The sequence below is a fragment of the Lontra canadensis genome, unplaced genomic scaffold, assembly GCF_010015895.1.
Source record: "Lontra canadensis isolate GAN:19392208 unplaced genomic scaffold, GSC_riverotter_1.0 scaffold29, whole genome shotgun sequence".
In the NCBI taxonomy this organism is placed as follows: Eukaryota; Metazoa; Chordata; class Mammalia; order Carnivora; family Mustelidae; genus Lontra; species Lontra canadensis.
In genome coordinates this window covers 3,535,221-3,560,133 of record NW_022631023.1, presented here as the reverse complement: position 1 = coordinate 3,560,133, position 24,913 = coordinate 3,535,221, and the positions used below count along the sequence as shown (strand labels likewise).

Here is a 24,913-nt window from a genome sequence, read left to right as displayed (position 1 = left end):
CCAGGGTGCCAGAGAAGCCCAGGGGTCGGGCTGGTGCCCGTCGGAACCTGAGCTGTGTCAGAGAGGGGAGACGTAAAGCTGGTGGCTGGGGCTTCCGCAGAGCCCGGTTTGGTCCGTCGGCAGCCTGACCCTCACTAAGCACCCATCTGGTCTGGAAAGTTCTGCTCCTGACCATGGGCTGCTCCCAGGAGAATGGGTTGGTCCAGGCTCAGAACGAGGGAAATATATATAAATATTGCAAATATATTATATGTGACACACGTTATAAGGCTATGGTATCAGCATAGCGTATATTAGTATAGTATGAAGCCACAGTATACACAATACAAAATATTACATTATGCATAATATATAATGTATAATTATATTATGTAAGATATTTACATACAATATAGTACATATCATATTATTCATGTGTATAATATAAATGTATAATATGTTATGGATAATATAATAACATAATATAATAACATATTATATGCTATATATGTAATATATATTATATGTAATATATATAGTAGTAGCTGATGTGCATTACATACAGTAATGTATCATACAGCGTATGTAGGGTTACATATATTATAAGAGAAGGGAGAGGTGGCAGGTGGGGGAAGTGTCCCATGCTGTCCCCAGTGGCAGATTCCTTTGGGTGAACCTCAGTTGGCCCCTGCCTGCCCTAGATCCGTAGCTCACCAGAACGTGTCCTCGTGCAGATCTGGACAGCCCGGTGACCTTCTGGTACCAGGTGACTGTCCTGGTGAAAATGGACTTCAGGGAGCTTGAGGAGGTGGACCCCAGGCTCCTGGACCACGTGCGGCTTCTGCACTCCATGGTAGGTGGGGAGGACAGGCACTGGGCGGGAACCGAGGGTCGGGATGGGGGGTTCCACAAGTGACCCCAACACGGCTGACTCTGAACCAGACATGAATTCTGAATCTATAAAAACCAGCCTGAGAGAGGCAGGGTTTATGTGCAGTAGAACGGACGGCAGCAAGCAGCTCGCCGTGTCCCGAGGCGGTGGTGTCCTGAGCTAGCCCGTCGCCGCGGATTGCGGAACCCGTCATCTCTCTGCTTCAATGGAAGGGCGCCGCAGCGCAGACGGCCCAGGCCCCAGCGCTGCGCCCTCGCTAACCTCCCTCGAGCCCCCACTGTGTGGAGGTCGGTGGGCCTCACGGACCGTGCCAGGTGGGGGCCTCTCGCTGCTGGGGTTTCTACGCTTCGGCACGAGTCGCATTTGGGGTTGGGGGCTCTCCCCTGTGGGGGCTGCCTGTCAACACAGGGTTTCCACGCGCAGAAAGCCGGAAACACGGCCACTGTGACAAGCAGAACTGTCTCCAGATGGGGCCGCATGTCCCCGGAGGAGCCACACCAAGCCTGGGGGAGTGGCCCCCGCGGTGGACATGGCCCTGCAGCCCCTTCTATGGGAACCTCCCCGCGCTGCCCAGAGCCCCCCTGGGCTGAGAGCCCCACGGCGGGCTGGGCCTGGCTCCTCTTCACCGCCGGGCGGCTTTCCCGGGGACGGTCTGGCCTCAGGGCCCGCTTCGTGGGCGCATGACCCGTGCAGTCACCCGGTGAATAGAAAGGCCTCACCCTCGGCTGGCTGTGTGGCCCACGGGCGGGCGTGGCCCCAGCACAGACGGCACTCATGCTCCCCGTGTCTGGGCCGTCTGGGACAGCAGCTAGACTGGGGTTCCTACACGTCACCTTGCCCTGGCGGCCTCCTTAACTGTCCCAACGGGGAGGGGTTTGTCTTTTTTGGCTTGTTGAGAGGCTGGGGCTGCCCGGCTGGCCAGTGAGAACGTGGTTCTAAGACTGCCTGCCAAATCCCGACACGGCACCTGTCGCTGTGCGACCTGGGGCAAGTTGCTTCACCTCTCTGGGCCTCAGACACCTCCATGAAATCAGAGTAATCATCCTCCTGCCTGCGACAAGGTCTCTGGGGTTCACAGTGTACACGTAAGGAGCTTACAACAGTGCCCACGATGTAGGCTCTGAGTTGTGGTTGTGTATTTTAAATTGTATCATCTGGGTTCCCCCCTTTCTCCTTCATGAGTGTGGGTGTTGCTCCTGCAGGGGTCCTGCCTCCCATGGGCTCCCGCTTTGGCTGGTGCTGGGCGCACCGATTCCGGGATTCCCGTGAGGCTGGAGCCAGGGGCAGCTGTGCGGGAGCAGCTGTGTCTCCACGTCCCCCCACCCCGGGAGAAGAGGGTGTCGGGTCTCCCCGGGGGAGACGGGCTCTAGTACCCCCGAACCTGCTTCTGATTCCACATCTCCTTCGGGGTGAGGGTGGGCCGGGGTCCTGGTGGGGGGAGCAGGGGGTATTCCTGGGGCTGCCGTACAGAGTGCTGCGGGCCAGGGGCTCACACCGCCCACCTTCCTCCCAAACGTGTGGAGACCATCTGGAAGCGAGGTGTGGCCAGGGCGGGCTCCTTCCGAGGGCTGTGAGGGAAGGTCTGTCCTGGGCCCCGTTCCTGGGCGTGTGGGGTCTCTGTCTGTGGCTGGGGTTCTTCTTTGTGGCAGGACACGAGTCGTCCTGGACAGAGGACCACCCCAGTGACCTCCCGATAACTAACGACTCCTGCAATGACCCTATTTCCAAACAAGGGCCCGTTCTGAGGTTCTGGGAATCAGGACTTCAACGCCGTTTTTTGAAGGGACCGGAATTCAACCCATGACAGTGTGTTTGCAGAAGTGTTCACGGTCTGGGTCGTAGGACTTTTACTGGGATGATGACCAACAGAGGCACAAGGCAGAGGGTCTTTCCTGAGGGGCAGAATGGCACGTGCGTGTGTGTGCATGTGTGCGCGTGTGTGCATGTGTGCACACCTGTGCGTGCTTCTCGGGGCCTCAGTCTCCCTGTCTGTCGGATGGGCGCCCATCCACGAGTGACGCTCTGACTCTGGCCTCCCAGGTCACCGGCGCCTTGCAGCCGCTGCGTCCCGCTGTCCACCACCTGCAGTCAGCCCGCGGGGACACCTCCCTCACGGTGTCACAGCTGCTCCTGGGCTTGCCGCGGCCGGTGCCTGTGGCCCGGGTCTCCGCGATGCTGGACGAGGTCGTGAAGCGCGTCTATGAAGTGGTTGACATCCAGGCTCAAGGTGCCGCTTCCCCTCCGTCCTCTCCGCGGTGGTGGGGGCGGGGGAGTGGGGGCGGGGGGCGTGGGCCCTGCAGGACGAACAGGCAGGCTAGGGGAGGTCTGACCTGTACTCAGCTCCTTCGGGCCCAAACCAAGTTGAAACTCTGAGCTCCAAGGTGAAGGTTTGAGAGGTTTTTTTTCTTCTTTTTTTTTAAGATTTATTTATTTACTAGAGAGAGAGTACAAGCGGGGTTGGGGGCAGAGGGAGACGGGGGTCTTCAAGCCGACTCTCCTCTGAGCGGGACCCCGACAGGGGCTCAATCCCACAACCCTGAGATCATGACCTGAGCCAAAACCAAGAGTCAGACGCTTTACCGACTGAGCCACCCAGGCGCCCCGAGGAGGGTTTTGCACCCACATCGGCCTTCCCTTGGCTCCCTCCCTCCGGGTCCCCTCCACGCCGTCCTGCCCCGGATTTCCCCTTCCACAGCAGCGCCGGCGAGCAGGTCCTGGAACAACTTAGTCACGGCTATCGCTTCCACTCGTGGGGTGCTTGCCTGCCCTCTTGCCGTCCCCCACCTTCACCAAAGACACCCTTGGTCCTGGGAGGCCCGTTCAGTAGAACCGCACAACATTGAACTTGGTAAACCACACAGAGCTGGTCTTCTTTCTGGAAGGAGTTACCTGGTCCTCCTCTTTGTCAGGGGTCAGCAAACTTTTTCTGGAAAGGGCCACACAGGACGGGGTTTTGGCTGTGGGCCCCATGCCTCGGTCTCCACGGCTCGGCTCTGCCCTTGCACGGAGCGGCCGTGGACAGCATGTGAGCGGAGGGCTGGGCCCCGTGGAACGTTCTTGCCCACGGCGGGAGCCAGACGCCCCTGCCGCTCCCTGGGCTGAGGGGGGACAGCTTCTCTTGCTGGCGGGGCTTCTGTGACACTGAAGGTCACATGTAAGGGGAGGTGCGGGGTCTGGAGCCCAGGGAAAACTCCACCGATTGCATTTTACTCCTTTCAAAATCCTATATGTTCTTAGAGACCCGACTGAGCTCGCCCATAAGGGAAGGCACCCGCAGCGAGCAAGTCGGGCTTGCGACCCGAGGCGGCCAGAGAGTTTCCAGCAGTGGCACCTGGGCCATCTCGTAGCAGTGTCGGGAGTCTACTAGGGGATAGTTGCGGGAGGTCCAAGGGAGTGGGGCTTGGCTCTAGGTTGGACCCTCTCAGAGATCGAGCACAGAGCCGAGACTGGGTGTCTCAGCACATCTTGTCGGGAAGGAGGGGACCGGCAGCTCAAAGATAAGCCACAATTGGTAAAGCGGAAAGCGAGTGGGGTGGTGGTTTGCAGGTGACTCGTCGTCTGTGTGTCCCGTCTGGCTGGGATAGAATTGTGACGTGGCCTCGCTCTGCCCGCTTTATCCGGGTCATGGAGCAGCCTTGTCCGGGCCCGCGTTCTGCCGGAGCGTCCAGCTGTCAGAGGAGGTGACAGGCCTGTTCTGGACACCAGGGGCGGCTCCGTTCTCCTTCTGGTCTGGAGAACTACCTGGACACAAGGTTTATTCCTGGGCGGGAGTTTCAGACCCCGTCCCTTCAGGACTCTGCAGACTCGCTGGTGGCAGCAGCTCCCACCTGACCCCAGCCCATGGGGCTGCCTGTGGCCTGAGACCTGGGCCACCCGCATGGATGAAGGTGTCTGGCGGGCCCCAGAGCTCTTTAAGACAGGGCCCCAGGAGTTACTCGGAGACCGCTGCCCATGCCACTTCTTCAGCCCGTGTGATGCCCGTCTGGAGGTTAATGCGAATGACGAGGTGGTTAGGGCTGTGACCAGTGGTGTGACAAGGGCTATGACGAGTGTCTCACCTACTCCTCTTGTCAACAGGTGTCGACGAATGCTTCATCGATGAACTCAGTGCCTGCTCCGGGAAGGACCAGTGTTTGAGCACGCAGGGCTCGTCCCCGTGCACCTGTCGCCCCGAGCCGCTGGCCTCGGGTCCGCAGAAGCTGGACCGCACGTGTGGAGGTGAGCGACCGGGCCCTCCCGGCTCGGGGAGGCAGGGCCGAGGGAATCTGCTCAAGCTAACTGGGCCGCAGCCCACAGGGACCCTCCTGTCTTGCAGAGAGGGAATGACCGGCTCGTGTTCTGAGGAGAGTTGCTTAGTTCTTTCCAGCATACTGGGTCCCGTAGTGGGCTAGTCCTGCCTTCGTCCTCGGAGCCGGTGACGTTTGTTTATGCGCCGGCCACCACGCTGGGTGCTGGTGATAGAAACACGTGCAAAGGGGCACCCGGGTGGCTCAGTCGTTAGGCATCTGCCTTCGGCTCAGGTCGCGATCCCGGGGTCCTGGGATCGAGTCCCATGTCCGGCTGTCTGTCTGCTCAGCGGGCAGCCTGCTTCTCCCTCTCCTGCTGCCTGCCTCTCACCCTGCTTGTGCTCCCTCTCCCTCTCTCAAATAAATACATAAAATCTTAAAAAAAAAAAAAAGAAAAAAGAAACACATGCAAGGAAGTGACCACCTTTGCTCCCAGGAAACTCAGAAGAGAACACACCAGACACTTGCCAAGCGTGGCAGGTTAGGAAGATTCCTCTCTTGCTTACTGCTTAAATCGGGACCCTTCCGAGAGTGAAGGGGACATGATTGATACTTACACTGAGACCACAGGTGTGACCTTGACTGTCCTGTGACCGCAGGGTCAACCCTGACGACACTGACAAGCACGGGTCTAGCTCTGGTCCAGGCGGGTCAGGGGACGTGACAGGTGTATACGTGCTGGGTGTGTGTGATTGGCTTCTGCCATCAAGGGGCTTCTAGTAAGAAGCGGCTGTGTGTTGAAGGTGCCGTGGCGTCGGTCAGCGCTGGAGTCTGGGGGGCGGAAGGAGGTGTGGAGGGGTGGAATCGAGGCATCGGTGGGAGAGAAGCCCTCGGGAGTTCCTGATTAGTTCGAAGCAGGAGAGGAAGCGGGATAAGGCAGCATGCCCACATCCTGGTTGAGCCACGAATACGTGGTGATGTCTGGGGGAACCGGGCATGGCTCGGGTGATTAGCATTGTCCTTGATTATAGTCATTATACGAGATGGCAGTGGAAGCCAGGGTCCACGCCAGGGGCTGGCCGAGCTGGACATTGGGTGCTGGCGCTCCAAAGGGGAACGGGGCCTTGGCCCGGAGTCTGTGCGGGATGAGGCGCTGACACATGGCCAGGGCAAGGCAGGAAGCATGGCAGGAAAGAGCCTCCAACAGTCCAGAAGGAACCATCCCTCATGGACGGGTACCCAAAGAGGCTCAGAGAAACGAGCAGGCTTGGAGGAGGTGCGGCTCTCAGGAGATGTGAGAGCTTTGAAAGGCCGGAGATGTCCAAACACATGTGTGTGCCGGTGAGGAGAGACCCTGGCTAATTTGGGCAGCTCTGGGACCCGGGTCCAGCCTTCCCTCCTCCAGGAGGCTGCCCTTGGAATGTCTCCTCCCCTCCCTGCAGGCCGGCCCCAGCTGGGATGACAGTCACTGCAGCTGCTCTGGTGTGCGGCTCAGGGCAGGCATGGTGCCCGTAGGCTGCAGGGCTGTCTGTGGGACGGTGAGGGGGAGACCAGCCACTGGAACTGCCAACGCGCGAGGAGGGAGTGGTGAAGGTCATGTTCCTCTTCATTCATTCATTCATTCATTCATCCGCTGATCCACTCATCCATCCATCTACTCATTCCTTCATCCATCCATTCTAGATCCTTCCTTCCTTCCTCCCTCCCGTCCATCCATCGATCCATCCACTCGTCCATCCATCCATCCATTCTCCCATCCACTGTGTATACAACACACTTTAGTGAGTGTCTGCGCTGCGCCAGGTGCTGCCCTGATGGTTTCTTCAGTGTCCAAGAGCCCTCGCTCCCTTGGCTCCCGTTTCGGTGAGGAAGACCACACAGATGTGGACAAATACCAAATGTGGGACAGTGGTCGGCTTCCAAGACAAAGGAGAGTGATGGGAGGGGTGGCGCCTGGGGCTGTGGTCTTAGGTGTGGTGGCCAGGGCAGGCCGCTGGACAGGGTGACCTTTGGGCAGAGACCAGAGTGGAGTCGGGTGTGAGCATTCGAGGCAGGATTGTGCTAACACGCTCCAAAGCCACCGGTGTGCGGACCCAGGGCCTGCGGCTGCCCCTCTCACTGCAGAAGGCACTTTCTGGATTCACTAAGGGTCTCGGGCTGGGGGTCGGTGGTGGATCATGTGGGGGAGCCGTGGCACCGCAAGGTCCTTGTAAGAGGGAGGCCAGAAGCTCAGAAGCAGGGAGAGGAGACGGTCAAGGGAAGCAGAGGGGGCACAGGGGCTTCGCGGCTTTGAAGGTGAAGGGACCACTGGCCGCAGAGACGGTGAAAGGCAGGTCTGGCTTCTCCCCCGGAGTCTCCAGAAGGAGCACAGCATGGCCCACACCTGCCTCTTTGACTTCCGAGCTCCAGAGCACTAACAGTGAATTTCTCTTGTTTTAAGCACTACGTTTGTGCTAATTTGTTACGGCAGCTTCGGGAAACGCAGGCACTGAGTGAGGTCAGGCCCCAGCAGGCTGCGTGCCTGATGGAGTCCAGGAACCAGCATGTGGTGGGGACGGAGAGTGCAGAGGAGGGGACGGGGACAGGGGCAGGACCAGGCAGGACGTCACCCTGCCCAGAGGTGATAAGGCCATGGAGATTCATAAGTCTTTATTCTGGAAACTTGTGGACAAAGAGAAGCCCAGAGAGGAGTGTCATGAACGTCCCCTGACCCTCGAGACCCTCCTTGCCCCTCCGTCCCCGTCTGCTGCCTGCCCCCAGCCTCATTATTCCGAACCTCCTTCAACGTATCACTCTATCTGTCGTACTCCACGATGTATCTGTAGGAGATGAGAGAGAGAGATTAAAAAAAACAAAAACCCAAATACCAGATCATATCTTCCCTTAAAAACCCCAAACCACAGTTCCTTAATCTCATCAAACATCCAGTCTGTTGAAATCTCTCCCTGTCCCATCACCATCATAACTTTCGAATGGTTTGTTCGAATTGCAACGTGGGGGTTTCCCTCCACCTCTCTGTTTCTTCTCGTAATTGCTGGAGGACGCGGCACCCCCTCCCCCGGCTGAGTTTCCCATGAGCTGGGATCTGCTGACTGGCCCCCAGGGCCCCGTCCTCTGGATTTTCTAAGCCACAGTTGGCTCTTCCTTTGGTGGCGCCCGGATCCCTGCATGTCGATGAAGCCAGTGGACTCCTTCCTAAAATGTTCCCAAGTGCTTGAAATACACGGATGCCAGAGCAGACTGACAGTGCCAAGACAAGCTGTTGAGATCTCAAACCCCCAGATGGCGACTCAGCTGTCCCAAAGCATACTGTCCCCTCCCATCCATTCGGCCAACGGTCCGTTGCTGGACTCGGCTGCTCTGTCTCCCCACCAGAAGCCTTCGGGGAAGGCGGCAGGCGTGAGCCCTCAGGTCCCAGAGTTTCCTAACGGAGCCAGGAGCACTTGCCTGCTCTGGCCCCGACGTCGTGGAAGACCCTTCCCTGCCACCTTCCCGTCCTCGTGTCACACCTTCACTGCCCAGGTTTCCCGAAGCACCTGCTTAGGAGTCCTTGACTCAGGGGGAGCCCAAACGGACTTGTAGGCTAGGCGTGTCTTCACACGTTGATTGAATCACGGGGTTCAGCCGTGGGAGCGAGGAGCACAGGGGATGCTCGGAGAGACCACACTGTCCCGTGGTACGAGACTCTGGGGTTCCTGCGGGCACCCAGCTTGCAATCGAAGCAAAGTCTACGTTCTAGGTAGAGGCGAGCGAGAGTTAAGATTCTTTCTCTCCTCTATATTGGACCCCCAACATCTGCTTATGATCCCCATCCAGGTTAAGAACCCCTAACTCGGCGATGGGCATTAAGGAGGGCCCGTGATGTGATGGGCACGGGGTGTTACATGCAGCAGATGAGTCGCGGACTTCTGCCTCTGAAACTAACGATGCCCTAGATGTTGGCTAATTGGATTTGAATAAACTAAAAAAAACAAAACAAAAAAAAAACCAAGAACCCCTAATGCAGAAGTACCATCAGATTCAGACTCATACTTGAACTTTGCTTGGCAGGACTCCCTCATATGCCATAGGTGCCGTCCTGCTCTTCCTGTTTCTGCTGGCTTTGTGGCAGTGCAGAGCAAGCGGAACTTTTTTGGGAATGTCCTCTGAGGAAGATAGGACAGTGGAGGGTGCCCAACAGCAGACTAGATGACCTGACGCACCTGTGTTCGGGTGCTGGGCAGAGAACAGACCAGGGGGGTCATGGCAGACCCAGATCCCATCTCTCTTTCCTTAGTGACGCAACTGGGAGTTTTACATGGCGATGTGCCCCGCAGCAAAGACTACGTTTCTCTACCTCCTTAGTGACTCACCGTAGCCGAAGAGAGAGAGCAGAAGTCTCCCCAGGAGCCGGAAAGACTCTGCGAGGGTACTGGCTCTGCTGAGACCAGGGTGGTCATGGCCCCATGAGGGCCAAGACCCTGTTCGCCATCCAAGCCACATGGTGACCTTGAGGTTAGACACTAGCGATGGAGGAGTGAAGATGGAGGAGGAGCCTGGGCCCGAGTGGCCACGGATGTTCTCCACGTGAGGGGTACACCTGTGGGTTGGAGCCCAGTCCTATGGGCAGCAGCTGATCCCACTCTAATGAGGTTGGGGCAGGACACAAAGCAGGGAGCCTGCAGGTTGAGTACCTGGGAGTAGCAGCTGGCAATGGGACAGCGGATGTGGCAGGGACGGGCCTCCTCAGGACAACGGGGCACGAACTACAGACCAGGCTTGCAGGAGAGAAGGCTGTAGGTCAGGGCTGTACCTTGTGATGGCCGGGACCTTCTCTCTGATGACACAGTCTAGGGGCAGAGACAGCCCACTCCATGCGGCTGTGGAAACTTGTTTGTTCTGGAACCTGGTTTATTACTTTAACAACTGGCACCAACAGTGGAAGGTAGGGCCCATCTTGGTGGCCCAGCACCCTGTGTTTATTTCCCTTGCTCCCTGCCCGGTTTTTTACACTCTTGGAATCCTGCCGTCGACACAATCTGGTATCCTGCTTTCTTCACTCACCATCACGTCATATGAAGTTTTCTGGGAAGCCAACTTGTCTTCATCCTTAGGATTTTCGATGGTTGAGCAACACAGTGGTCCCCCTTATATGCAGTTTTGCTTTCCACGGGGTCATTTGCCCGCGGTCCACTGTGGCCATATGGTTCAAAGGTCAACAGTATGGTCTGAAGGTCAACAGTAGCCTAATCCCAGGTCACAACATCTGTGTGTCTCACCACCCCCCCGTTCACCTCGTCCCATGGGCATTTTGTCATATCCTGTCATCACAAGAAGGGCTCACGCAGGGCAGTGAGATAGTTTGAGAGCAAGAGCGAGCTAGCGAGCACATCCACCCAACTTTCATTACAGCATGCTGCTAGAATTCCGCTTTCATGTCTCGTTACTCTTGCTAATCTCTTCCTGGGCCGGGTTTGTAAGCTGAATCCTATCATAGCAATGTAGATAGGCCAGCACATGGTCTAGAAGAGAGTACGTTTCTATCTGTGGCTCAGGCACCTGCTGCCTTGAGATGCCTCCCCCGCTGACAAGGGGGACCACGGCGATCGTCTTCTATAGCAGTGATATGAGGTTCTTTGCTGTTTTCCTTCAGGGGGTGCATTTAGCCTGTTTCCAACATTCTGCCGCGAGAACTGCAACTTTTATTAACGTTGTTACGGAGCACATTGTAATCGTGGAGTCTGAATGAGTCACTTAATTCACAGCCCCTTTTAAAGGGATAGAACAGTGAGGACCCTCCCTTTGTTCATAACAGACGAGAGCTACTTAGCACTTCACTATCCCCGGGCTTTTTAATAAGAGATTTATGGTCTCACCTCATTTAACCTTTGAACGCCCCCGGAGGCACCTGCCAGTGCCAGGCTCATCTTGAGAGGAGAAAGGCCAGGTGAGAGAAGGTAATTGTTGGTACGAGGACTCTGAGCCAGTTCTAATAGACAACCCGGTCCCCAGGCCGCCTTTCCTAGCGCGCTCTGGCGGGAGGGCCCTGCTGTGATCCCGGGTTGTCTGTGGGCCACAATGGTGCTTCTTGCAGGGACAGCTGTGACAGGGTACATGTGGCCATGCCCGTTCCTCCCCCATCCGTGTGTAGGACCAGGATCTGACCAGCTCTCTAGAGCAATGGGGTTTTGTCTTCGCCATTGCAGAGCCTGACTGGCGTGATGATTTAAGGTTCCTGTCACTGACTCCTCCCTCTCTGCTGTGGGAAAGGGGCAGAGGCCACGAGCTGATGCTGGGAGGTGGGCTGGTCCCCAGCACCACGTGAGGAGTCGGGGCACCCAGGGTCAGTCCTTCTCCTCCTGGAATGTTCCATCTCACAGCAGATGAAGCTTCACAGAGGGAGAAGGCTTGTCTCCTGGTCACTGCCAGTGAGTCTCAGTAAACAGTAGGCGCTCAACCAACATTTGTTGTCAGTGACAGAAAGGCAGGAGGGATGGTGGCTACTCCAAGAGTTCTTGGGTGTTAAAGAGATGCACCTGCCACCCCCACTCCTGGCAACAGAACCCTCCTCCGCATCAGCACTACCCTCCCTGCGCAAACGTGCCCACAAGCTTTACACAGAACCCCCGCAGGCCGTCCTTCCTCTCCTGCACCTCGGCCTCCGGGGGCACGTGCTGAACAGTCAGTGAGCCGAGAAGGCGGGAGGACGGTAGCCGAAGGTGCTCTGGCTCGCGATCTGAGATAACATCAGACTCTGATTACAGTTAGGAGCGTTGCCAGCCACACTGTGCCGTGTCACTTGACGTCCTGGGTTGCAAGTTTCCTTCGAGATAAAGGACCGCTCGGGAGCAAAACATCATGGGGAGAAGCTGCACCCCCCGACCTCTCCTCTAACAGGCAGGAAAGACGAACGCAGTTTCCAGCTCCGAATGTCAGAGTGAATCCCAGCGGCTATGGGCAGCAGCATATGGTTTCCACTTAGAGACCCGCGTGACTGAGCAGTGTGCTGGCAGGAGCTGGAGGTACGAACCCGCGGAAAACGCGGCACAAGTTTCAGCTGCTTTTCTTGGGAAATTAGTCATCCAATTAACGACACGCAGGGCAGCTGGATCCTTGCACAAAACAAAACCTGTCAGAAATCCCTCATGGCGCCCGCCTGCTATTCCGGGAACATGCACTGTTTTTAGGATCAGGTGGAACTGTGTTCAAGGTCACCCGCACTCCCTCCGACACGGTCTCCTCCCCAGCGGGAACCTCATAGCTACTCAGCTCCATGAAGAAATGTCTCCAGATCCCGGGGCTTGGCGAGGACAGGGCTGCCGGTGGGAGAGGCAGCCAGGGCTGGCGAGAAGCAGCGGTTCTCCGTGCCAGGGCTCCTCACCGGCCGTCAGGGCTCTGACCGTGGGATGCTCAGAATCTTGGCTCGAATCCTCAGCATTTCTACCTTTACAAGCTTCAGGTGTCAAGCTGACGGGCCCGAGGGAAGAGAGGAGAAGAGGCCGCCCTGGGAGATCACGGGAAAGGCGGGATCTCCAGGGGCTTCAGAGATGGGTCAAGGTTGCCCAGAAGAAACGAGGGCCCAGACCCGCGGATGCACCCCGGCAAACATCAGGTCCTGGGTCTGGCTGATGGCCACCGGACGGGGGAGGCCTCAGGTTCTCTCGGATCATGCGGGGCGGAGAATTGAGCATTATTTTCTGGGGCCACATTTTAAGAGGAAGTCAGAAAACTAGCGGGCGGTGAGAAGGTGTCCTGCGACCGAAGGACAAAAATCCATGTCAGAGGGAAGACGGAGGGAAGGAGGCGAAGGACGATTTCCTCCGGATCACAGAGGTGGGATCAGCCTGCCAGTGTTGAAAGGCGGCTGGCGGGCAGTGCCATCAAATCTTCCAGCATGTGGCACAGTCCTGCCAGTCGAGACCTTGACGGCTCTAGGAGGAATAGCTCAGTTCCTGGAAGGCGGCGACAGAGCTGTGGTTTCCAGCACCCGCCCCTGTCCCAGCTCTGGAGACAGAAGTCCAGAGCCGGTGTCCCCAGGGCCCAGAGGGGAGCGGCGGCAGGTGTCCCTCCAAAGGCTGGCAGAATCCACGCCGTGCAGGTGCATGCTCGAGAGAGGGCTCTCCGTCCCTGCGGCTACGCCGGGCAGAGGGACTGCGGGACCCTAGGGCCATCCGATTTTGAATGTTCTGAGGACCATTCTCACTGTTTCCAGGGTCTCAGTGCCGCCTTCCCACCAACGGCACGGGAGGCTCCCCTCTGTCCACGTTTGGCCAGTGTCTTATCGCTTGTGGCTTTGATTTTAGCTGTTCGGACGGATGCGAGGTGGGATCTCACTGTGGTTTTGATCTGCATTTCCCTGATGACCAGGGACGGTGAGCACTTTTTCGTGTGTCTGTCGGCCATCCGGATCATCCGGATGTCTTCTTTGGAGAAAGGTCTGCTCGGATCCTTAGCCCGTATTTTAATTGGATTGTGTAGGGTTTTTTGTTTTCTTGCTGTTGGATTGTAGGAGTTCTTCCTGCGTCTTGGATATCGGCCCTTCTCAGATGTGTGATCGGTGAAGGTCGTCTCCTATCCCATGCCTCACCTTGTGGACAGTCTCCCTTGCTGTGCCGAAGTGTTTGGTCTTAGTTTCCCCTTTCCCCATGAATTTCGCGTTGGTTCTCTGATCTCGCTTGTTCCGTGTTTCACAGGCTGCCCTCCCATCCGGGACTACGCCATCCTCAATGTCACCAGCAGCAGCTTTCGGGTGTCTTGGAGTTTAAATTCTACCCGGCGCCGCCCTTTCCACGTGCGGGTTTACAAGGGGGAGGAGCTCGTCTGGAGCGCCAGGACCGCGGGGAGGACCCTACAGGTGGGGGGGCTGGAGGCCGGAGAGCTGTACACGGTGAAGACCAGCTACCAGGCGTGCGGGGCCAATGTCACCGCCACGCGGGCCGTCAGAACAGGTAAGTGCCTTCGCACGCGCTCCACTCGGTACCTGTGCGTCTTGGTCCCACCTTCGTCCTATTGGCCGAGAGATTCACATCCCCCTTCACCTGGTTCCCAGGGCAGGACAGGGCAGGGCGTCACCTTCCTGGTGGGGCTGTGGCGGCTCCATGTCCTCGGGGTGGGGCCGTGGCGGCTGTCTGTGCTCTCCACGGCTCCCCTTGTGCCCCTACATCTCGTCCTGTCCCGGGGGCTCACTCTCACACCTGAGCGGACACGGGACGGTGGCGAGCCCATCTTCTGGTTAGAAGGACTTAGAAAGCAATCAGAGAGCACAGAGAAAAAAGTGTAATAAAGCAAAAGTGGCAGCGATCTTCATGGCCTGAAAGAGCTTTCGTGACACTGAGTTCCCAGGACTGAGTCCCCAAACCAGAGCGAGTTTCACATGAAATCCTCTCGGACCTGCTTCTTCTCCCACGTGATGCACCTGACAAGCTAATGCTGTCCCCACTAGAGGGTCCACAAGGCAGCCTGCTTTTACCCAAACGATCACATTATAGGTGGTAACCAGGGATCCCATTCCGGAGAGGGCAGCTGGTGTGGCCGAGGGGCTCTGCGTCTGGCTCAGGTCCAGCACTGGGGGCGGTGTCCTAGGCTGGCCGCTGGCTGGGAATGGTGGGGTTCCCAGACATGCTGGTCCGGGGACAGTGCGCAGAAATCGCAGCGTGGGAGACCCTGTGGGTGTGTCTCTCATAGAGACGAGTGCCAATGACTGTAGCAGTGAACGAGAGAGGAATGGAATGAGCAGGCCTTTGAGGACATGAGCTTATACCCTTTGTGAGCCAATCTGGGGGCTGACTCTTGCTAAATTGTCACAGCTCATAGCACGGGCACCCAGAGGACGCCCCACCAGCCCCAGGCAAGAAACACGCAAACCGTGGTATATGAGGGTTCTGATTTCGGGGCAGGGAGCACCCCATCTGCTCATTCCCTCTTCCATGTGCTGCGGGGAGTAAGTGGAGGGAGCACTCTGCTCCCTAGGTCATCCCAGGAATGAGGGCGCACCCCAGCGCTCCCCGTCCCTGGCTCGCCACTGTCCCTTGTCCCTTGCTCCCTCCCCAGCTTCTCTCAGGACAATGTACGGAGCAACTTCATGTCCATCAGGATGTGCCCTGGGAATTGACCCACCCGTGCCCTCAGGAAAGTTCCAGAAGACTCCCGAGATGCCAGCCCTTTCTCTCCCCAGCCTTGGTTTTCTTCTCCTTCTCCATATTGTCAAAATGCCGTCATGGGCACACTGCCCTTCTAAGGAGCTTGGTTCACTTTCAAGGCTCTCTAGCGCATTAAGTCGGTCATGCTAGGAGCCAGCCGCCTTGGGAGACGGTGGGCATGATGGCCGCAGTGCGTACAGAGCCTCATGGAGAACCCAGGTTTCCCGGGCACAGGTGGACATGTCCTTCCTGGGTGCTGCGTGTTGTGGGCAGGGTCGAGGCTGACATCACAGGGACTCTGGCTGACCTGAGCTAGAAACACACGGTACACAAGCTGGTGACATTTCTGTGGCCCGTCGAGGCGTGTGACACCATGGGGATAAACTGCGCCTCCGGCCCGGGGTTGCTCGTCTGGGGGGAGTGGCTATTGGTTGTTGGAGAAGCAGAGACGCAGCAGGACCTGCCGTGGATGTGGGTCTCACTCTGGTGATGAAAGAGACGCGTGTGCCCCGTCCCGTAGTAGTTTCCAGCTTTGCTTATGTCCAAGAGGGGTGGCTCCCTCGCAGGGTGACCGCCCCGATGGTTTGCGGGGACAGAATAGGTTCCCCAGGTGGGACTTCCGGTGCACACCCCTGGAAAGTTCTGGGTGAATGGGGGCCATTGGTCACCAAGGACCAGGGCCTAGGTGGGGTCCGGCGTGAGGGCCTGGCTGGCCGTGTGTGTGAATGGCGCGGGAAGATGGGGTGACGGCTGCGGGAGGGGCCTTCAGACCCCACCTGTGGTGGCTGAGTGCCGGTCCCCACTGGCAGGGGACAGCGGCTCCTGTCCCGCCCGCCCCTGCTCTGACTGAGAAGTGGCGAGTGTCGGGAGGTTCCTTCCTTCCGTGTCCCCCACCACGGCTCCCCGAGTAGGACTCCTGCCTCCATCTGTCATGGAGGACGTAACAAACGTGCCGCAGAAGAAGAGCCTTTCTGGGGGACAGGGACCGCACAGCGTGGGACGGCGCATCACCGACTGGCTCGTGTGTGCTCCTGCTGTTGCAGACGCCCGCATCTTCCGGGTCACCATCAGGGTCCTAAACCGCACCGCGACGGACGAGCTGCGCAGCCGTAGCGGCCCCGAGTACCGGGACTTCTCCCGACAGCTGCTCAGCGAGGTAAAGCCGGAACGCAGACGCGGTGCCCCGTGGGGGCGTCCGAGCGAGACGCCCGCCCGCTCCAGCTCCGGGGCCCCTTCTCTGTACCTGCGCCGCCGCAGTCCAGACCCCGCACTAATTCCCGGGGCGCTCCCAGCCACAGGCACTGGATCTGGGTTTGGGGCAGCTGCCCTTGGAACCATGCTTTGGTTCAAATGGGCCCTTGCTGGTGTGCTTTCCCTCCGGGGCCCCTGGGTGTCGATCTGTCTCCCGGTGCTGGAGCCACTTTTCTGGGGAGGCCTTCATCAGGGACTCCTCCCCGGGGACAGTGGCACGCAGCCCGGGAGCACCAGGCCAGTGGCCAACGCTGTCTACCTTGGGTGATGAGCCAATTAGGGAGAGAGGGACTTGCTACGCTGCTGAGAACTCTAGGAATGGTCGTCCTCGCTGGGAACGGACGGATGCAGGTGGTGACAGCTCCCACTGCCCCGCAAGTCCCACCGGGCTGACGTGGAGGGGTGTGGGGATGGGGCGCACGCTGTGGGTCTGCGTCACAGCCGAGGAACCCCGAGCTCAGGGAAACTGAATCTCGTAAAAGGCTGAAGGAAAATCTGCCTAAATGTTGCCCCAGGACGAGACACTATCTTTGCGGCGGCCGACGTGATGCCATCTGCCCTTTGCTCTGCTCTCTCTGGAGGCCGTTAACCCCATGAACGTCTTGGACGGAGACTTTGGACGTTAGCACCTCTGTTGGCAAGACGTGTAGCTGGGGCAGACAGAAAGCGGGTGTCTCTCCACATTCACCTGCCTGGTGATCCTCGCGCATGCGCAGGCATGGTGTGGGGGCAGGGCAAAGCTGGCCTCCCGCGCTGGGCACCTGCTTGCCCACGTGTCTCCCCGGGGACCCAGCCAGTAAGCGGGGGAAGCTCCAAGAAGACACTCACTGTCGGTCTGGCTCACACACGTTGCCTGCGCACCGATTTCCGGGCACACAGAGGGGACGGTGCGTCTCCTGCTCTGTGGTGGGGAACCCAGTTGTCGGTTTCCATGGATTCTCACAAAGCCCGACCTGGACCGGCCTGGCTGTCCCAGGGGAGGCCTGACTGGGGTGCGGGGAGCCGGGGCATCTCTGTTTGCCCCAAGAAGCTGGTGGCTGGACACCTCCTCTTGGTTGCGAAGGGAACAGATTCTGTGCCCCGACCGTCGGTCCCATGGGAGGACGCTGATGGAGACATCTGTTGTCTCTTCTTGGCCAGGTTGAAAACTCCCTCCCACCGGCGCTGTCCGACCTGCACAGGAGAGGGAAGCTGAGGCTGCGGGTCGTCTCTCTCTGGGCCGGAAGCGTGGTGGTGACGCTCAGGCTGATGGTTCAGGACCCCGAGTTCCCCGTGGGAGTCTCCACGCTCGTCCCCATGCTCCCACCTCTGCTGGCCAGCACGGTGTTCCAGATCGACCCGCGGGGGACGCGCGTGCAAGGTCGGTTCCCCTCCACACCCAGGCCTGGCCTGGCCACGTTCTTTCAGGTGCACATTTATTGTAAAAGGTCGATCAAGTGCATGAACCCGTTTCCTTATTCCGCGTTCCAGCACGGGATCCAGAAGCCCGCCCACGTCCCACACCTCCTTGCTCTGGGTGGGAGAGGGACCCCAGCGCCCGGGGAGCTCACTCCCACAGATGGCCCAGAACGCAAGGTGGGGCCAGAGGACCCTAGAGGGGACGGGCACTGGGGGCTGACTCTGTGTCAGGGCCCAGCCCCACCACCACCACGCCACCTGCTCACGCAGGCGTCTAGTTCCTTGGCCCAAATGTTATGTAATTTTACTTGATGTTGCCTTGAGGCAGGAAGTCACAGATTGGGGGAGAGGGAGAGACCCAGAGACGGAGAGACAGGAGGGTGGGCGGAGACGGGGAGGAGAGAGAGTCAGAGATAGAGGTAGACAAGGGAGAAACAGATATAGACAGGGAGAGACAGAGATAGGGACAGAGATAAGGAAATAGAGACGGGGTAGAGACAGAGAGACAGAGACATAGAGAGAGGCAGAGACAGAGAGATAGTGAGATAGAGATAGACAGAGAGACAGAGAGTCAGAGAGATAGAGATGGAGGCATGGAAAGAGACAGAGACAGAGAGACAGAGGTAGAGACAAACAGAGAGAGATAGAGACAGAGAGACAGAGTGATAGAGACATGGAAAGAGACAGAGACAGAGAGACAGAGAGTGAGAAAGAGACAGTGAGAGACACAGACACAGAGAGAGCCTGCTGACATGTAAGGAAGTTCTTGCCACTCAAACCTGGGGACGAAACTCTGCGCAGCGAGAACTCCGGCAGCCTGCCTGGGGCCCCGGGGGTCCGAGAGTGAGCTGCCCTCTCCTTCGAGCTCGGTCACCTTCTGGCTTGCTGTTCCAACCTCCGCCCCGGCCCGAGGATGCAGGGAAGGAAGGCCATGGGACCGTCACATCTGAAGTCAGGCCTAGAAGACCCTGCCCGCTTAGCCTGGGGGTCGCTCTGTCACTCTCAGGGACGGAGAAGCCAGCGGTCCCCTGCGCAGGGGACGCCTGCTTCCCTGGGCTCAGGGACAGCGTGCAGGGAGGCATAGGGGCGCTCTGTGGGTGGGTCCTCAGCGGGCACCCCCAGGGCCCCCCTGAGACCAGGTCCGAGCCATCTCCAGGTGACCCAGCCAGTCCCTACGTGCTGTTTCCCAGCCCGGTCCCTATGCATCAGGCACTGGGTGACACTGGATCTTAGCCAATGTGTTGAGTGGTAGCCCCCAAAAGAAACGTCCACCTAGAACCTCAGACTTTGTTTGGAAGAGGGTCTTTGCAGATAAAATTAAGGTAAGGATCTGAGATCGTCCCGGATCAGGGGTTTCCAGCCCATCTAGAGGCTTGCGGGGTCTGAGAAGTGACACAGAGGGAGAGGAGACACCTTGGTCACTCATGTTCTAGGGTTTTAGCAGGTCATGATCTGTGTCCCCGTGAGGTTCCAGAAGCCTCTCCACAGTTAGGAGCCCCCCCCCCAGGCTCTCACCCTGCAGGCTCCCTGCCCCATGGTGGGCTGTTTGCTGAGGAGCCGTTGTGGGAGGCCCTCCAGAGCCGGGACCCCTCTTCTGCCCAGTGATGGGCGGGGGGATGCCAGACCCCGTACAGGGTCTTCTGACCCAGTGACCGCTGGCTGCTGTCACCAGGGCTGGCAGGCACAGCCCCCACTCTGGCAGGTAGCCCAGGCCCAGGTCCTCCTTAGGAGCGCCCCAGCCCCGCAAGCAGGGGCCTAGAGGAGAAGCACACACGAAGCGGCGGGAGCGCTGAGCCACAGGCCAGAAAGCCCCTCCTCTGTGGCTTGCATAGAAATGCTGTTGTTGGCGGCCTCGGAGCATTCCTGGTGACTGGGGGCTCTTGCCTGCCATGAGTCAACACGTCCCAGCAGCGTGGGGGGTCACGTTATCATGACCTCAGCTTCTCCCCAAGGCCCATCTGTTGGGGAGGGAGTCACTGGGTGGCCACGTGTCCTTGGTCTTGCTCCAGGAGGGCGTGTCTCTCAGCTACACCCGTTCCTAGGAACCGCACCCTCCGGGAGACCGCCCACCCTGGCCCCTGCAGCAGGGCTGGCGGGAGCAGAGCCCGGCCCCACGCGCAGGGCCCCTGCCCGAGTCCTCGGTGGGCATGTCCAGAAGGAGCCGATGCCACCTGGCAGCTCTCACCGCAGACCCGCCTCCTCCCTGTGAGCTCCGGATCCACCGGGCCTCGGGCTTTCATGCAGGACCAGCAAAGCCACACAGCCAGACGTGGGCTTGCCTGCTGGCTGCGTGCCGGGGAGCCGAGGCTCAGTGGTTCACCCCGAATGAAAATAGCCACCAGGTCTTCAGCGGTGGGAGCTCCGGTCTGGGCCGTGGTACCTGTGGTCTCCTCAGGTCCCCACCGCCCGGCCAGCCTGGGCTCCGTCCCCGAACCTGCTCGAGCTGCCTGCAGGCTGGCGGGGTTCAGGGCTCCAGGGAGACGGGTCTGTGCAGGAGCCCTGGGCAGGGGTGGGGCGTGGGGGGGGTGACTGTCACATCAGCTGCTGCGTGTGCTGGTCTCGGGGAGCTGTTTCCGTGAGCTTCCGTGAAGATCGCGTGCAGCAAAACCGAGAACCACAACCGGAGTGGACGGCGCGTGCAGGCAGCTTTCTCTGTGCGAAGCTGAACACGTGCCCTGTCTTGACTTCAGTCCGGGCCAAGTCCGGGCTCCTCTGGCTCACCGAGCGCGGGTCGGGTACTTCCGCCTACAGCTCCGGGGGGACCCGGTACAGAAGGGTGCGTGCACGGGCCACCCAGCCCACCCTGGGGGGTGACCAGCCTGCTCCACCAGCCGAGGTGACTCCGTTCCCCACCACCTGCTCCCCTGGAGCGTGTGGGACGGGCAGTGACCTGAACGATGGACCCTGGGGCATGGGAATGCCATCCCCCCAGCTGGAGATATTTATTCCTTAAGGTTTATTACATGTATTACACGTAGCCCCTCGTCAATCAGTGTCAAAACGCAGGAGACCATCTCATGTTTCCTTACGAAAGTGGGGCTGACAGTCCCCCGGGGGACCGGAAGAGGGGATTGGAGAAGGAGGGAGAAGGAAGGGAATGGGGGTCCCCGTGAGCCTAGTGTTAGTGTTTGGCTGATGCTGGTCCTGGCGGCCGCTGGTTGGAAATTCCTGGGCTGTGGTGCACATGGTACTTGAGCAAGTGGGTAGGGGATGGGTGGCCCTGGGGGGTGGGGTTGACTCGCTTACCTAACCCTCTTCCTTGCTTAGCTCAGAAGGGTTCCCAGGGACATGGGGCCTTTGGGATTCTCAGTGTCCCCGACCAGGGAGGAGGTGTTCGAGGGCCGTTCCTATCCGTGTTGCTGAAAGTCCGCGTTACACTTAACCAGACTCCCGCGGGCTCGGTCTCTTTTCTTTGCTGAAGTGCTAAGGGTTAGGGGTGTTGGTGCGTCACGGAGAAGGGCAAGTGTCCCTCCTTGGGGGCCTGGGGACAAAGAATAAACAAGAGAGGATTATATTCACACTTTTGGGTGCTAATTGCTCCAAAAGGAACCAAGAGTCCCTAATCTTTGCCCGTGAACCAGCCAGCCAGCAGTGAAGGTTGGCACAGGCAGGTGGGCTGTCTTGGGTCAGGGACAGGTTTCCGCGGATGGCTCTGCCCAGGGCCTGCCTCCCGGGGCCGCCGGATGCCAAGGGCACGCCCCTGACTCCCACCTTCACCCGTCAGACTGTTGGCCGCTTGGGTAGAACTCTGCCCCGTTGCTGTTCTGTTTTCCGAGCAGCCCCCAGCCGTTTCTCACCGGCTCCTGATTCTCTTCCGCCCGCCCAGCAGATTGGGACGAGTGTGCAGAGGGACACGACTGCTCCCCCGCCGCCCAGTGCATCAACCTGGAGGGCTCCTACACCTGTCGGTGCGCGACCGCCAGGGACGCCGACCCCTCCCGCGCCGGCTGGGCCTGCGAGGGTGCGCCCCTGCCCGGGGACCTGATATCCCATAGCCTTTCTAACGCCCACAGGTTGCTGTCCTACACGCTTTCCTTAGTCATGTAATGACTGCGGACAGTGGCCAGCACCGAGCCCTACGCTGAGCGCAGATCTAGAGAAACTGCTCGTTTGCACACGGGCCGGGGGTGTATCTGGGGCTCAGCAGCCTCCCAGCTGGTGCTCGCTCGTGGCCCATCAGATAGGTCTCCTTTACCGGATGGAAAGGCCCTGCCTCCGCCTCTGAGAGCACGTGGGGGGCTGCGGACGGGGGCCCTGCTACATGTTCATAATCCCATAATCCCCAATGAGACAGCCCATGTCCCCACTCGGGGCCCACCTGGGGACCTCTCTTGCCCAAGGGGGGCATTGGGAGGGGTTTTGGGCCAGATGTCCCCTCTGAGAGTGGACGTGTGTATCGGCAGGTGACGTGATGAACCCCGTGGGAGGTGACCTGCCTCCGGCAACCGGCAGAACAGCCCTTGGCCGGGAGACTCCCGCCTTGTGGCCCAGCCCTGGGTACCCCTGGGGCATCCCTGCTGCAGGCCAGACCCAGACCACAGGGCCCCCACCCAGGAGAGGGGGCAGCGGCGTGGTCAAGCAGGACAGGAACAGCACAGGGCAAGGCATGGACGAGATGCCCAGCGGGGCCCTAGGCCTGGTGACCGGCCAGCGGACAGCCAGCAGGACTCCCGGGACAATCCCCAGCTCCCCTCCTAGGACCGTGAAGGGCTTGCCGGACACCTCTGGATGGTTAGCAAGAAACTCCAGCGTGGAACCGTCCTTCTGGCCCACCCCTAGCGAGGGCCCCACAGACCACATGGAGTGGCACACCAGTGTCCCCACTTGGAATACACCACCAGCGCCTCCGGGCCCCACAGAGCCACGTGACTTGGACTCTGGGCCCTCCATTCCCCCTGACCTGCCCTCAGCTCGCACTGCTGAGTCTCTGAAGCTTGCAGCCTGTGGTGAGTGCCTCGGGTGACGTGTCCTGGGGCACGTGGGCCCTGAGGCCCCAGCACAACGGGAACTGTTGAGTTCCGGCTGGCAAAGGCTCACCCATCATTGAGTCAAAGACCTTTGCGAAGAGTCAGGGGCGTGGCTCACTGTATGGCCGGGCCAAGCGGGGAATGGCACAACCGCATTCCTGCTGGTGGCTTCTGTCTTGTTAGGATGGGAACCTGGTCCCCGTGTGTTCTCTAGGCCTCTCCTCCCTGTCCCCAAGGCTTCCAGCCGCCCAGAGCAGAAGCAGGAAGTTGGGCATTGGGGGGGGACAGGGTGAGGGGGGGGGCGTGTGTCTTATCAAGCACTGTGGGACATCCCCCAGAAGTGTTGGACACCCCGACATCTCCACACCTCCCCTTGAGCACAGTCTCCCCGAGCCCAGTGCGAGCCCCCCGCTGTGTCGACCCCCAACAGTTGTGCTTACACCACACGGAGGGCTTAGCCCATTGCCAAGGTCCTGGGGCAGCACTGTGGGAGACAGTCCTGTGTAGGAAAGGGGCCTGGCCACACAGCTCCCACAGAGGAGGCCATGCTTGGCATCTCCGTGAGGCCACTGCGCTGGCCCAACCCTGGGCCGCGTGCAGACACAACTAATGGTCAGATGTTGCTCCGTCAGTGTGTTCCCTCTGCTTAGCGGTGTGGGTCCCAGGACAAGAGTAAAGCCCCAGTAAGCCAGTGCTGTCAGGCACCCCGGGGATCACCCTGAAGGAATGACCCTGTAGCCAGCAGGGGCCACTTCTGCTGACCCCTGCATGTGTCTGCTCGGGGGTGGAGGAGCACCCCTTCTGGAAGAGCCACTCAGAATCTGCTCAGGAGGTTTACTTTGGGGGAAGACCGGGGACCTCAGTGGCAGAGAGGACCCCATACTGGAAGGGGCAGGAGTGCTGTCCCAGCGAGTCTGGGGCTCAGGAGGGCTGTCTCGGGAGCAGGCACCGCACGCACGGCTAGCAGGAGGGGACTTCGTAGGCCTTCCCCGGGCTGGCGTCCCCGGACGCCCTCTCGTGCCCCCGAGCGGTGTATCTGATGTTCACATTTGGTGAGGTTTCTCTGGTCCTCTCTCCTCGGAACTGGATTAATTTCAATCTTCTCAGTGTTTATGTCCCCTTCACAGTTCCCGCCCCCATCAAAAGGGTCACCGTCTCCGATGTGACCAGCACCAGCTTCCACGTGGCATGGGCGGCAGATCTCGCCCTGCACCCCACCTTCCAGCTCACCCTGGTCCCCGCGCGGAGCCCCGCGGTGCACCTGGAGACCCGGAACGCGAGCCTGACGCTGTCGGGACTGGAGCCAGGCGTCCTGCACCTGGTGGAGATCACGGCCCAGGCCTGTGGGAAAGGAAGTGCCCGGGCCCGCCTGAAAGTGAGGACAGGTAACCGGTTTCAGAGACGCTTGTTGCTGCTTGTTCTTAAAAGGAGGGAAGGAGCGTGAGAACGACTTTCAGCGGCACGTTCAGCACAAAGGAGCGGCATTCCTTTGCGAGGGGCTGGGGTTCTGCCCTCTCGTCGGCCCGGGAATGCCTGACTCTGGTCCCACGGGGCTGGCTTGCAAAGCCCGAGCCAGGAGGCGGCGTGTTTTGGGAAAGGCGCGGGGCAGACCGTGGGCAACGCGGGGACGCAAAGCGCTCAGGACTCTGCCAGCGGAGGGAACCACCTCCGGCGGGCGGTGCCGGTGTGCCGAGTGTTCCGCAAGCTCTCTGGCTGGTCCCGCTCTCTGCAGACCTGGACTTGGCTTCTAGGAGGGACCGATAGACACTGGGGAGTCAGACTGTTGGACAGCTCGGCTCTCACAGTCCTGATCGCTGTGCGTCCGGAGAAACCCCTCGTTTCTCCTCCTTTGCTCCCGTCATCCAGATGTTTTCCTGAATGTCTAACTTGCTCGAAGGGCCGCGGGCTGGCTGATGTTGCAAATGGGTCCTCAGACCTTGGGCAGCGGCCTCAGGGCTGATGGTAATGTTCTCCAAGGTGGGAGACACAGCCCTTGGGGATGCCAGTAAGAAGAGCATAGGGCTTCCGTCTGTGTCCCTTGAAGTACGGATTCACTGTGGGCTGGGAGATCAGAGGGAGGAC

At 59.4% G+C, this 24,913-nt stretch overlaps 1 protein-coding gene across 1 annotated transcript in view; it reads left to right on the top strand.

The window, feature by feature from the left end:
- Positions 1-24,913, top strand: part of UMODL1 (uromodulin like 1) — a 56,155-nt gene that overhangs the window by 10,000 nt on the left and 21,242 nt on the right. The window contains exons 5-13 of the mRNA XM_032865517.1: positions 724-832; positions 2,912-3,098; positions 4,949-5,089; positions 13,770-14,024; positions 16,259-16,371; positions 17,607-17,826; positions 21,694-21,825; positions 22,268-22,810; positions 23,959-24,216. Of these exons, the coding sequence (XP_032721408.1) occupies positions 724-832; positions 2,912-3,098; positions 4,949-5,089; positions 13,770-14,024; positions 16,259-16,371; positions 17,607-17,826; positions 21,694-21,825; positions 22,268-22,810; positions 23,959-24,216 (1,958 nt within the window). The remainder of the gene's footprint in view (positions 1-723; positions 833-2,911; positions 3,099-4,948; positions 5,090-13,769; positions 14,025-16,258; positions 16,372-17,606; positions 17,827-21,693; positions 21,826-22,267; positions 22,811-23,958; positions 24,217-24,913) is intronic.